General features: G+C 42.7%; 1 protein-coding gene across 1 annotated transcript; it reads left to right on the top strand.

The window, feature by feature from the left end:
- The first annotated feature begins 374 nt into the window (after window positions 1-374).
- Window positions 375-14,401, top strand: LOC130331579 (RNA polymerase-associated protein CTR9 homolog). Its single transcript, XM_056553702.1, has 11 exons — window positions 375-522; window positions 675-782; window positions 8,014-8,121; window positions 8,207-8,443; window positions 9,455-9,544; window positions 9,623-9,751; window positions 10,745-10,928; window positions 13,416-13,504; window positions 13,586-13,771; window positions 13,873-13,960; window positions 14,217-14,401. Exons 1-11 carry the CDS (start codon window positions 391-393, stop codon window positions 14,372-14,374), a joined length of 1,509 nt encoding a protein of 502 aa, XP_056409677.1. The 5' UTR covers window positions 375-390; the 3' UTR covers window positions 14,375-14,401.
- Window positions 14,402-14,457: the final 56 nt, after the last annotated feature.

Raw genomic sequence — 14,457 nt, 5'->3', positions numbered from 1 at the left:
GGGGGCGGCCTAGAGGGGATCTGATGTGTACGGGAGGGGGCGGCCTAGAGGGGAACTGATGTGTACGGGAGGGGGCGGCCTAGAGGGGAACTGATGTGTACAGGAGGGGGCGGCCTAGGGGGGATCTGATGTGTACAGGAGGGGGCGGCCTAGAGGGGATCTGATGTGTACAGGAGGGGTTGGCCTAGGAGGGATCTGATGTGTACAGGAGGGGGCGGCCTAGAAGGGATCTGATGTGTACGGGAGGGGGCGGCCTAGAGGGGATCTGATGTGTACAGGAGGGGGCGGCCTAGACGGGATCTGATGTGGTGGTGCTCAGTCTGTTCACCCTGCGTTGCGTCCTGTATTTCTCATCTGTGTTTCGTTCCCACAGCCGGGGTCCGGTTAGGGATGGGTCACTGTTTTGTGAAGCTCAACAAGCTGGATAAAGCTCGCTTGGCCTTCGGACGTGCGCTGGACCTGAACCCCAAATGTGTCGGGGCCCTGGTGGGTTTGGCTGTTCTGGAACTCAACAACAAGGAGGTGAGTGTCTTCCACGCCCCCAGCATAGCATGGCGACATATCTGTCAGGTGCTGGGGAAGCTGGGTGACTTTAGCGGCCATTCTGGAATATAACTTTATTTTCCCCTCCTTCATATGCAGGACAATAACAAATATCCTGCTTATCTTTACAGGCGGATTCCATCAAAAATGGGGTCCAGCTCCTGTCCAAAGCCTACACCATCGACCCCAGCAACCCCATGGTGCTCAATCACCTGGCCAATCACTTCTTCTTCAAGAAGGTGAGAAGGATCCATTGTGTTATCTGTAGTGTATCTTATCTATCGCTCTCTGTTATCAGCCGGCTGGAGGCTGACTAGTGATCAGTGGTAGAAAGTATGAAGACCCCCTGTACCCCATGATCGTTACTTTGTGATATGTCTCTCCTGCTGAGACATTACATTATATGTGATATCATCCTCTTATAACGCTCCAGTACTGATATAATCTCTATATATTACATCATATGTGATGATATCAGCCGCTCCTCTTATAACGCTCCAGTACTGATATAACCTCTATATATTACATCATATGTGATATCAGCCGCTCCTCTTATAACGCTCCAGTACTGATATAATCTCTATATATTACATCATATGTGATGATATCAGCCGCTCCTCTTATATCGCTCCAGTACTGATATAATCTCTATATATTACATCATATGTGATGATATCAGCCGCTCCTCTTATATCGCTCCAGTACTGATATAACCTCTATATATTACATCATATGTGACTGATATCAGCCGCTCCTCTTATAACGCTCCAGTACTGATATAATCTCTATATATTACATCATATGTGATATCAGCCGCTCCTCTTATAACGCTCCAGTACTGATATAATCTCTATATATTACATCATATGTGACTGATATCAGCCGCTCCTCTTATAACGCTCCAGTACTGATATAACCTCTATATATTACATCATATGTGATATCAGCCGCTCCTCTTATATCGCTCCAGTACTGATATAATCTCTATATATTACATCATATGTGACTGATATCAGCCGCTCCTCTTATATCGCTCCAGTACTGATATAACCTCTATATATTACATCATATGTGATATCAGCCACTCCTCTTATAACGCCCCAGTACTGATATAATCTCTATATATTACATCATATGTGATGATATCAGCCGCTCCTCATATAACGCTCCAGTACTGATATAACCTCTATATATTACATCATATGTGATATCAGCCGCTCCTCTTATAACGCTCCAGTACTGATATAATCTCTATATATTACATCATATGTGATATCAGCCGCTCCTCTTATAACGCTCCAGTACTGATATAACCTCTATATATTACATCATATGTGATGATATCAGCCGCTCCTCTTATAACGCTCCAGTACTGATATAACCTCTATATATTACATCATATGTGATATCAGCCGCTCCTCTTATAACGCTCCAGTACTGATATAACCTCTATATATTACATCATATGTGATATCAGCCGCTCCTCTTATAACGCTCCAGTACTGATATAACCTCTATATATTACATCATATGTGATGATATCAGCCGCTCCTCTTATAACGCTCCAGTACTGATATAACCTCTATATATTACATCATATGTGATATCGGCCGCTCCTCTTATAACGCTCCAGTACTGAAATAATCTATATATTACATCATATGTGATATCAGCCGCTCCTCTTATAACACTCCAGTACTGATATCATCACATATGATGTAATATATAGAGGTTATATCAGTACTGGAGCGTTATAAGAGGAGCGGCTGATATCATCACATATGATGTAATATATAGAGATTATATCAGTACTGAAGCGTTATAAGAGGAGCGGCTGATATCAGTCACATATGATGTAATATATAGAGGTTATATCAGTACTGGAGCGTTATAAGAGGAGCGGCTGATATCATCACATATGATGTAATATATAGAGGTTATATCAGCCGCTCCTCTTATAACGCTCCAGTACTGATATAACCTCTATATATTACATCATATGTGACTGATATCAGCCGCTCCTCTTATAACGCTTCAGTACTGATATAATCTCTATATATTACATCATATGTGATGATATCAGCCGCTCCTCTTATAACGCTCCAGTACTGATATAACCTCTATATATTACATCATATGTGATATCGGCCGCTCCTCTTATAACGCTCCAGTACTGATATAATCTATATATTACATCATATGTGATATCAGCCGCTCCTCTTATAACGCTCCAGTACTGATATAACCTCTATATATTACATCATATGTGATGATATCAGCCGCTCCTCTTATAACGCTCCAGTACTGATATCATCACATATGATGTAATATATAGAGGTTATATCAGTACTGGAGCGTTATAAGAGGAGCGGCTGATATCATCACATATGATGTAATATATAGAGATTATATCAGTACTGAAGCGTTATAAGAGGAGCGGCTGATATCAGTCACATATGATGTAATATATAGAGGTTATATCAGTACTGGAGCGTTATAAGAGGAGCGGCTGATATCATCACATATGATGTAATATATAGAGGTTATATCAGCCGCTCCTCTTATAACGCTCCAGTACTGATATAACCTCTATATATTACATCATATGTGACTGATATCAGCCGCTCCTCTTATAACGCTTCAGTACTGATATAATCTCTATATATTACATCATATGTGATGATATCAGCCGCTCCTCTTATAACGCTCCAGTACTGATATCATCACATATGATGTAATATATAGAGGTTATATCAGTACTGGAGCGTTATAAGAGGAGCGGCTGATATCATCACATATGATGTAATATATAGAGATTATATCAGTACTGAAGCGTTATAAGAGGAGCGGCTGATATCAGTCACATATGATGTAATATATAGAGGTTATATCAGTACTGGAGCGTTATAAGAGGAGCGGCTGATATCATCACATATGATGTAATATATAGAGATTATATCAGTACTGGAGCGTTATAAGAGGAGCGGCTGATATCATCACATATGATGTAATATATAGAGGTTATATCAGCCGCTCCTCTTATAACGCTCCAGTACTGATATAACCTCTATATATTACATCATATGTGACTGATATCAGCCGCTCCTCTTATAACGCTCCAGTACTGATATAACCTCTATATATTACATCATATGTGATGATATCAGCCGCTCCTCTTATAACGCCCCAGTACTGACATAATCTCTATATATTACATCATATGTGATGATATCAGCCGCTCCTCTTATAACGCTCCAGTACTGATATAACCTCTATATATTACATCATATGTGATGATATCAGCCGCTCCTCTTATAACGCTCCAGTACTGATATAACCTCTATATATCACATCATATGTAATATCAGCCGCTCCTCTTATAACGCTCCAGTACTGATATAATCTCTATATATTACATCATATGTGATATCAGCCGCTCCTCTTATAACACTCCAGTACTGATATAACCTCTATATATTACATCATATGTGATATCAGCCGCTCCTCTTATAACGCTCCAGTACTGATATAATCTCTATATATTACATCATATGTGATATCATCCGCTCCTCTTATAACGCTCCAGTACTGATATAACCTCTATATATTACATCATATGTGATGATATCAGCCACTCCTCTTATAACGCTCCAGTACTGATATAATCTCTATATATTACATCATATGTGATGATATCAGCCGCTCCTCTTATAACACTCCAGTACTGATATAATCTCTATATATTACATCATATGTGATGATATCAGCCGCTCCTCTTATAACGCTCCAGTACTGATATAACCTCTATATATTACATCATATGTGATGATATCAGCCGCTCCTCTTATAACGCTCCAGTACTGATATAATCTCTATATATTACATCATATGTGATATCAGCCGCTCCTCTTATAACGCTCCAGTACTGATATAACCTCTATATATTACATCATATGTGATGATATCAGCCGCTCCTCTTATAACGCTCCAGTACTGATATAACCTCTATATATTACATCATATGTGATATCAGCCGCTCCTCTTATAACGCTCCAGTACTGATATAACCTCTATATATTACATCATATGTGATATCGGCCGCTCCTCTTATAACGCTCCAGTACTGAAATAATCTATATATTACATCATATGTGATATCAGCCGCTCCTCTTATAACGCTCCAGTACTGATATAACCTCTATATATTACATCATATGTGATGATATCAGCCGCTCCTCTTATAACGCTCCAGTACTGATATCATCACATATGATGTAATATATAGAGGTTATATCAGTACTGGAGCGTTATAAGAGGAGCTGCTGATATCATCACATATGATGTAATATATAGAGATTATATCAGTACTGAAGCGTTATAAGAGGAGCGGCTGATATCAGTCACATATGATGTAATATATAGAGGTTATATCAGTACTGGAGCGTTATAAGAGGAGCGGCTGATATCATCACATATGATGTAATATATAGAGATTATATCAGTACTGGAGCGTTATAAGAGGAGCGGCTGATATCACATATGATGTAATATATAGATTATATCAGTACTGGAGCGTTATAAGAGGAGCGGCTGATATCATCACATATGATGTAATATATAGAGGTTATATCAGCCGCTCCTCTTATAACGCTCCAGTACTGATATAACCTCTATATATTACATCATATGTGACTGATATCAGCCGCTCCTCTTATAACGCTTCAGTACTGATATAATCTCTATATATTACATCATATGTGATGATATCAGCCGCTCCTCTTATAACGCTACAGTACTGATATCATCACATATGATGTAATATATAGAGGTTATATCAGTACTGGAGCGTTATAAGAGGAGCGGCTGATATCATCACATATGATGTAATATATAGAGATTATATCAGTACTGAAGCGTTATAAGAGGAGCGGCTGATATCAGTCACATATGATGTAATATATAGAGGTTATATCAGTACTGGAGCGTTATAAGAGGAGCGGCTGATATCATCACATATGATGTAATATATAGAGGTTATATCAGCCGCTCCTCTTATAACGCTCCAGTACTGATATAACCTCTATATATTACATCATATGTGACTGATATCAGCCGCTCCTCTTATAACGCTCCAGTACTGATATAATCTCTATATATTACATCATATGTGATGATATCAGCCGCTCCTCTTATAACGCTTCAGTACTGATATAATCTCTATATATTACATCATATGTGATGATATCAGCCGCTCCTCTTATAACGCTCCAGTACTGATATAACCTCTATATATTACATCATATGTGATATCGGCCGCTCCTCTTATAACGCTCCAGTACTGATATAATCTATATATTACATCATATGTGATATCAGCCGCTCCTCTTATAACGCTCCAGTACTGATATAACCTCTATATATTACATCATATGTGATGATATCAGCCGCTCCTCTTATAACGCTCCAGTACTGATATCATCACATATGATGTAATATATAGAGGTTATATCAGTACTGGAGCGTTATAAGAGGAGCGGCTGATATCATCACATATGATGTAATATATAGAGATTATATCAGTACTGAAGCGTTATAAGAGGAGCGGCTGATATCAGTCACATATGATGTAATATATAGAGGTTATATCAGTACTGGAGCGTTATAAGAGGAGCGGCTGATATCATCACATATGATGTAATATATAGAGGTTATATCAGCCGCTCCTCTTATAACGCTCCAGTACTGATATAACCTCTATATATTACATCATATGTGACTGATATCAGCCGCTCCTCTTATAACGCTTCAGTACTGATATAATCTCTATATATTACATCATATGTGATGATATCAGCCGCTCCTCTTATAACGCTCCAGTACTGATATCATCACATATGATGTAATATATAGAGGTTATATCAGTACTGGAGCGTTATAAGAGGAGCGGCTGATATCATCACATATGATGTAATATATAGAGATTATATCAGTACTGGAGCGTTATAAGAGGAGCGGCTGATATCATCACATATGATGTAATATATAGAGATTATATCAGTACTGGAGCGTTATAAGAGGAGCGGCTGATATCATCACATATGATGTAATATATAGAGGTTATATCAGCCGCTCCTCTTATAACGCTCCAGTACTGATATAACCTCTATATATTACATCATATGTGACTGATATCAGCCGCTCCTCTTATAACGCTTCAGTACTGATATAATCTCTATATATTACATCATATGTGATGATATCAGCCGCTCCTCTTATAACGCTCCAGTACTGATATAACCTCTATATATTACATCATATGTGACTGATATCAGCCGCTCCTCTTATAACGCTTCAGTACTGATATAACCTCTATATATTACATCATATGTGATATCAGCCGCTCCTCTTATAACGCTCCAGTACTGATATAACCTCTATATATTACATCATATGTGACTGATATCAGCCGCTCCTCTTATAACGCTTCAGTACTGATATAATCTCTATATATTACATCATATGTGATGATATCAGCCGCTCCTCTTATAACGCTCCAGTACTGATATAACCTCTATATATTACATCATATGTGACTGATATCAGCCGCTCCTCTTATAACGCTTCAGTACTGATATAACCTCTATATATTACATCATATGTGATATCAGCCGCTCCTCTTATAACGCTCCAGTACTGATATAACCTCTATATATTACATCATATGTGACTGATATCAGCCGCTCCTCTTATAACGCTCCAGTACTGATATAACCTCTATATATTACATCATATGTGATATCAGCCGCTCCTCTTATAACGCTTCAGTACTGATATAACCTCTATATATTACATCATATGTGACTGATATCAGCCGCTCCTCTTATAACGCTTCAGTACTGATATAATCTCTATATATTACATCATATGTGATTATATCAGCCGCTCCTCTTATAATGCTCCAGAAATATATATTATGTGACTGCTCCTCTTATAACGCTCTAGATATATATTATATATGTGACTGCTCCTCTTATAACTCTCCCGATATGTATATTATTTGTGACTGCTCCCCTTATAACGCTCCAGATATATATTATATCTGACCGCTCCTCTTATAACGCTCCAGATATATATATAATATATATATTATGTGACCGCTCCTCTTATAACGCTCCAGATATATATTTTGTGACCGCTCCTCTTATAACTCTCCCGATATGTATATTATATCTGACCGCTCCTATTATAATTCTCCCGATATGTATATTATATCTGACCGCTCCTCTTATAACGCTCTAGATATATATATGTGACTGCTCCTCTTATAACTCTCCCGATATGTATATTATATCTGACCGCTCCTCTTATAACGCTCTAGATATATATTATGTGACCGCTCCCCTTATAACGCTCCAGATATATATATATTATGTGACCGCTCCTCTTATTGCGCTTTGGCTCCTCCCCCAGGATTACAGTAAGGTTCAGCATTTGGCTCTCCATGCGTTTCACAACACCGAGGTGGAGGCCATGCAGGCGGAGAGCTGCTACCAGCTGGCCCGGTCGTTCCATGTACAGGTAAGGGAGGGGGCTCTGTCCCTTGGGTTGGGGGTCTCCTCGGGGTGTGTGACCCCTCTCACCGTTGTCATCTCTCGTATCTCAGGAGGATTACGATCAGGCCTTCCAGTATTACTACCAGGCCACGCAGTTTGCCGCCGCCTCCTTCGTGCTGCCGTTTTTCGGTCTGGGGCAGATGTATATCTACAGAGGGGACAAGGAGAATGCCGCTCAGTGCTTCGAGAAAGTCCTCAAGGCTTATCCCAACAACTACGAGACCATGAAGATCCTGGGGTCCCTGTATGCCGCCTCCGAGGACCAGGAGAAGAGGGACATCGCAAAGGTGAGAGGAGCACGTGTCTGAGGCGATGCAGTGTGTGGGTGGGGGCAGATTATCCCTGGGGGGGGGGGGGGACACAGTACACATGGGAGCAGATTATCCCTGGGGGGCACAGTACACATGGGAGCAGATTATCCCTGGGGGCACAGTACACATGGGAGCAGATTATCCCTGGGGGCACAGTACACATGGGAGCAGATTATCCCTGGGGGGCACAGTACACATGGGAGCAGATTATCCCTGGGGGGCACAGTACACATGGGAGCAGATTATCCCTGGGGGCACAGTACACATGGGAGCAGATTATCCCTGGGGGGCACAGTACACATGGGAGCAGATTATCCCTGGGGGGCACAGTACACATGGGTGCAGATTATCCCTGGGGGGCACAGTACACATGGGAGCAGATTATCCCTGGGGGGGGGGGGGGCAGTACACATGGGAGCAGATTATCCCTGGGGGGGGGGGGGGCAGTACACATGGGAGCAGATTATCCCTGGGGGGGGGGGGGGGGGCGCGCAGTACACATGTGTGCAGATTATCCCTGGGGGGCACAGTACACATGGGTGCAGATTATCCCTGGGGGGCACAGTACACATGGGTGCAGATTATCCCTGGGGGGCACAGTACACATGGGTGCAGATTATCCCTGGGGGGCACAGTACACATGGGTGCAGATTATCCCTTGGGGGGGCACAGTACACATGGGAGAAGATTAGCCCTTGGGGCACAGTACACATGGGTGCAGATTATCCCTGGGGGGGGGGCACAGTACACATGGGAGCAGATTATCCCTTGGGGGGTGAAGTACACATGGGTGCAGATTATTCCTTGGGGGCACAGTACACATGGGTGCAGATTATCCCTGGGGGCACAGTACACATGGGTGCAGATTATCCCTGGGTGGCACAGCACACATGGGTGCAGATTATCCCTTGGGGGCACAGTACACAGACAATGTGGAGCAGACAATTCTTGGGTAATTTCTCCTCATTCGGTGCTTTCTCTCCGCAGAGTCATCTGAAGAAGGTCACAGAGCAGTACCCGGATGATGTGGAGGCCTGGATCGAACTGGCGCAGATCTTGGAGCAGACGGATATTCAGGTGAGGGATTATACTATATTGGGTGGGGGTTGTACGTCTGATGTCTGTGACCTCTGACCTCCTTATGTTTCCTCCCAGAATGCACTCTCCGCCTACGGCACAGCCACACGGATCCTGCAGGAAAAGGTGCAGGCGGACGTCCCCCCGGAGATCCTGAATAACGTTGGGGCTCTTCACTACCGCCTGGGCAACCTTGGGGAAGCAAAGGTATATGGTCCTGGGGGGCGCTGTCACTGGGGGTAAACTTTTCCCGTGTCCTTTTAATCATGGGAAGTCTTAGTGTTCAGACCCCGACGGATCAGGATATCGAACCAGGAAAAGTCTGAGGAGCGCGTCTCCATCACATGACACAGAAAAGGGAGAGGAAGGCGTCTCCATCACATGAGACAGAGAAGGGAGAGGAAGGCGTCTCCATCACATGAGACAGAGAAGGGAGAGGAGCGAGTCTCCATCACATGAGACAGAGAAGGGAGAGGAGCGCGTCTCCATCACATGAGACAGAGAAGGGAGAGGAGCGAGTCTCCATCACATGAGACAGAGAAGGGAGAGGAGCGCGTCTCCATCACATGACACAGAGCAGGGAGAGGAGGGCGTCTACATCACATCACATGACACAGCAGGGAGAGGAGCGCGTCTCCATCACTTGACACAGCAGGGAGTGGAACGCGTCTCCATCACATGAGACAGAGCAGGGAGAGGAGGAGCACGTCTCCATCACATGACACAGAGCAGGGAGAGGAGGAGCGCGTCTCCATCACATGACACAGAGCAGGGAGAGGAGGAGCGCGTCTCCATCACATGAGACAGAGCAGGGAGAGGAGGGCGTCTACATCACATCACATGACACAGCAGGGAGAGGAGCGCGTCTCCATCACATGAGACAGAGCAGGGAGAGGAGGAGCACGTCTCCATCACATGACACAGAGCAGGGAGAGGAGGAGCGAGTCTCCATCACATTTGGTTTGTTTACTATTATTGGGAGGGGAGTCACTTCATATATCAGGAAAAAAATCTAAAAGTTCTAAAAAAAAATAAAATAAATCTAAAATCTCGGATTTTATTACTTTACAAAAATGCTATTTTTTAAATTTATTTTTAACTGTTAAAATAAAACAAAACTGATATAAATAGCGTATAACAATATGGTTCCCTATTCTTCCTCATCCGGCGCCATCCTCAGACTATTTATCATGTTTACAGAAATATTTCTTGGCTTCCCTGGATCGCGCTAAAGCAGAAGCCGAACACGACGAACATTACTACAGCGCCATTTCCGTCACCACAAACTACAACCTGGCCAGACTGTACGAGGCGCTGTGCGAATTCCACGAATCCGAGAAACTGTACAAGAACATCCTGAGGGAACATCCCAACTATGTAGACTGTAAGTTGTAGACCAGCAGAATAGTGAGTGCAGCTCTGGGGTATAATACAGGATCAGTACAGGATAAGTAATGTAATGTATGTACACAGTGACCTCACCAGCAGAATAGTGAATACAGCTCTGGAGTATAATACAGGATATAACTCAGGATCAGTACAGGATAAGTAATGTAATGTATATACACAGTGACCTCACCAGCAGAATAGTGAGTACAGCTCTGGGGTATAATACAGGATATAACTCAGGATCAGTACAGGATAAGTAATGTAATGTATATACACAGTGACCTCACCAGCAGAATAGTGAGTACAGCTCTGGAGTATAATACAGGATATAACTCAGGATCAGTACAGGATAAGTAATGTAATGTATATACACAGTGACCCACCAGCAGAATAGTGAGTACAGCTCTGGAGTATAATACAGAATATAACTCAGGATCAGTACAGGATAAGTAATGTAATGTATTTACAATGACCTCACCAGCAGAATAGTGAGTACAGCTCTGGAGTATAATACAGGATATAACTCAGGATCAGTACAGGATAAGTAATGTAATGTATGTACACAGTGACCTCACCAGCAGAATAGTGAGTACAGCTCTGGAGTATAATACAGGATATAACTCGGGATCAGTACAGGATAAGTAATGTAATGTATGTACACAGTGACCTCACCAGCAGAATAGTGAGTACAGCTCTGGAGTATAATACAGGATATAACTCAGGATCAGTACAGGATAAGTAATGTATGTACACAGTGATCTCACCAGCAGAATAGTGAGTACAGCTCTGGAGTATAATACAGGATATAACTCAGGATCAGTACAGGATAAGTAATGTAATGTATGTACACAGTGACCTCACCAGCAGAATAGTGAGTACAGCTCTGGAGTATAATACAGGATATAACTCAGGATCAGTACAGGATAAGTAATGTAATGTATGTACACAGTGACCTCACCAGCAGAATAGTGAGTACAGCTCTGGAGTATAATACAGGATATAACTCGGGATCAGTATAGGATAAGTAATGTAATGTATGTACACAGTGACCTCACCAGCAGAATAGTGAGTACAGCTCTGGAGTATAATACAGGATGTAACTCAGGATCAGTACAGGATAAGTAATGTAATGTATATACACAGTGACCTCACCAGCAGAATAGTGAGTACAGCTCTGGAGTATAATACAGGATATAACTCAGGATCAGTACAGGATAAGTAATGTAATGTATGTAGACAGTGATCTCACCAGCAGAATAGTGAGTACAGCTCTGGAGTATAATACAGGATATAACTCAGGATCAGTACAGGATAAGTAATGTAATGTATGTACACAGTGATCTCACCAGCAGAATAGTGAGTACAGCTCTGGAGTATAATACAGGATATAACTCAGGATCAGTACAGGATAAGTAATGTAATGTATGTACACAGTGACCTCACCAGCAGAATAGTGAGTACAGCTCTGGAGTATAATACAGGATATAACTCAGGATCAGTACAGGATAAGTAATGTAATGTATGTACACAGTGACCTCACCAGAAGAATAGTGAGTACAGCTCTGGAGTATAATACAGGATATAACTCAGGATCAGTACAGGATAAGTAATGTAATGTATGTACACAGTGACCTCACCAGCAGAATAGTGAGTACAGCTCTGGAGTATAATACAGGATATAACTCAGGATCAGTACAGGATAAGTAATGTAATGTATGTACACAGTGACCTCACCAGCAGAATAGTGAGTACAGCTCTGGAGTATAATACAGGATATAACTCGGGATCAGTATAGGATAAGTAATGTAATGTATGTACACAGTGACCTCACCAGCAGAATAGTGAGTACAGCTCTGGAGTATAATACAGGATGTAACTCGGGATCAGTACAGGATAAGTAATGTAATGTATATACACAGTGACCTCACCAGCAGAATAGTGAGTACAGCTCTGGAGTATAATACAGGATATAACTCAGGATCAGTACAGGATAAGTAATGTAATGTATGTAGACAGTGATCTCACCAGCAGAATAGTGAGTACAGCTCTGGAGTATAATACAGGATATAACTCAGGATCAGTACAGGATAAGTAATGTAATGTATGTACACAGTGATCTCACCAGCAGAATAGTGAGTACAGCTCTGGAGTATAATACAGGATATAACTCAGGATCAGTACAGGATAAGTAATGTAATGTATGTACACAGTGACCTCACCAGCAGAATAGTGAGTACAGCTCTGGAGTATAATACAGGATATAACTCAGGATCAGTACAGGATAAGTAATGTAATGTATGTACACAGTGACCTCACCAGAAGAATAGTGAGTACAGCTCTGGAGTATAATACAGGATATAACTCAGGATCAGTACAGGATAAGTAATGTAATGTATGTACACAGTGACCTCACCAGCAGAATAGTGAGTACAGCTCTGGAGTATAATACAGGATATAACTAACCATTTTCTCTTCCGCTCAGGTTACTTGCGTCTTGGAGCGATGGCCAGAGACAAGGGGAATTTCTATGAAGCTTCTGATTGGTTTAAAGAGGCTCTTCAGATTAACCAGGTAGAGTCTGTTCTCCGCTCCTGATCTCGGGGTCAGGGGTCGTTCCGTGTAGTGAGTCTCTTCTCTCTCTCTGTCTCTCAGGATCACCCGGATGCTTGGTCCTTGATCGGAAACCTCCATTTGGCCAAGCAGGAGTGGGGCCCCGGCCAGAAGAAGTTTGAGAGGATCCTGAAGCAGCCGTCCACCCAGAACGACACCTACTCCATGTTGGCGCTGGGCAACGTGTGGCTGCAGACGCTGCACCAACCCACCCGAGACCGGGAGAAGGTCAGTGCGTCACATGACTGCAGAGATCCGCCATCCTTCACCCCCATAGCTGGGATCTGTCACTTATTGTGGAGAATTATAGATTCATCTTTCTCCTGCAGGAAAAGCGTCACCAGGATCGCGCTCTGGCCATCTATAAGCAGGTGCTCCGGAACGACTCCAAGAACCTGTATGCAGCAAATGGCATCGGTATGTGTAGAGCGGTGAGACCCAAACTACAACTCCCAGCATGCACTCCCCATGCTGTAGTACATGTGTTCTGCAGGGGGACACTTGCCCGACCCTTCTCTCCTCTGACATCCAAGCACCCCCCTTGGGGACTTTCTAAGCACCCCCCTTGGGGACTTTCTAAGCACCCCCCGTTGAGAACCACTGGTATACAGGGTATCTGGAGAACTTTTCCTTCACCAATTTGCTGACAGTTACGCACCCTTAATCCTTTTAGGGGCCGTATTGGCGCACAAGGGTTACGTGCGAGAAGCCCGCGACGTCTTCGCCCAGGTCAGAGAGGCGACTGCGGAGATCAGCGACGTGTGGCTCAACCTGGCCCATATCTATGTGGAGCAGAAGCAATACATCAGCGCAGTTCAGATGGTAGGTTAAGGAAGCGCTCCGCATGTCTGGGCCGCATGTCGTTCCCCCCCCCCCCCCCCCCCCCATACCGGACTTCACCGCCTCCATATTGT

The sequence above is a fragment of the Hyla sarda genome, unplaced genomic scaffold (genome assembly GCF_029499605.1).
Source record: "Hyla sarda isolate aHylSar1 unplaced genomic scaffold, aHylSar1.hap1 scaffold_3524, whole genome shotgun sequence".
NCBI lineage: Eukaryota > Metazoa > Chordata > Amphibia > Anura > Hylidae > Hyla > Hyla sarda.
Note: the sequence above shows the minus strand (reverse complement) of the source record. Positions and strands in the feature narration are given on the sequence as shown.

Bases quoted from the DNA above. Each gene is read 5' to 3' on its own strand.
- LOC130331579 (XM_056553702.1), top strand. From the start codon at position 391: ATGGGTCACTGTTTTGTGAAGCTCAACAAGCTGGATAAAGCTCGCTTG. The intron at 10,929-13,415 runs GTAAGTTGTAGA...TCTTCCGCTCAG, and splicing joins ACATCCCAACTATGTAGACT to GTTACTTGCGTCTTGGAGCG. The intron at 13,772-13,872 runs GTCAGTGCGTCA...TTTCTCCTGCAG, and splicing joins CCACCCGAGACCGGGAGAAG to GAAAAGCGTCACCAGGATCG.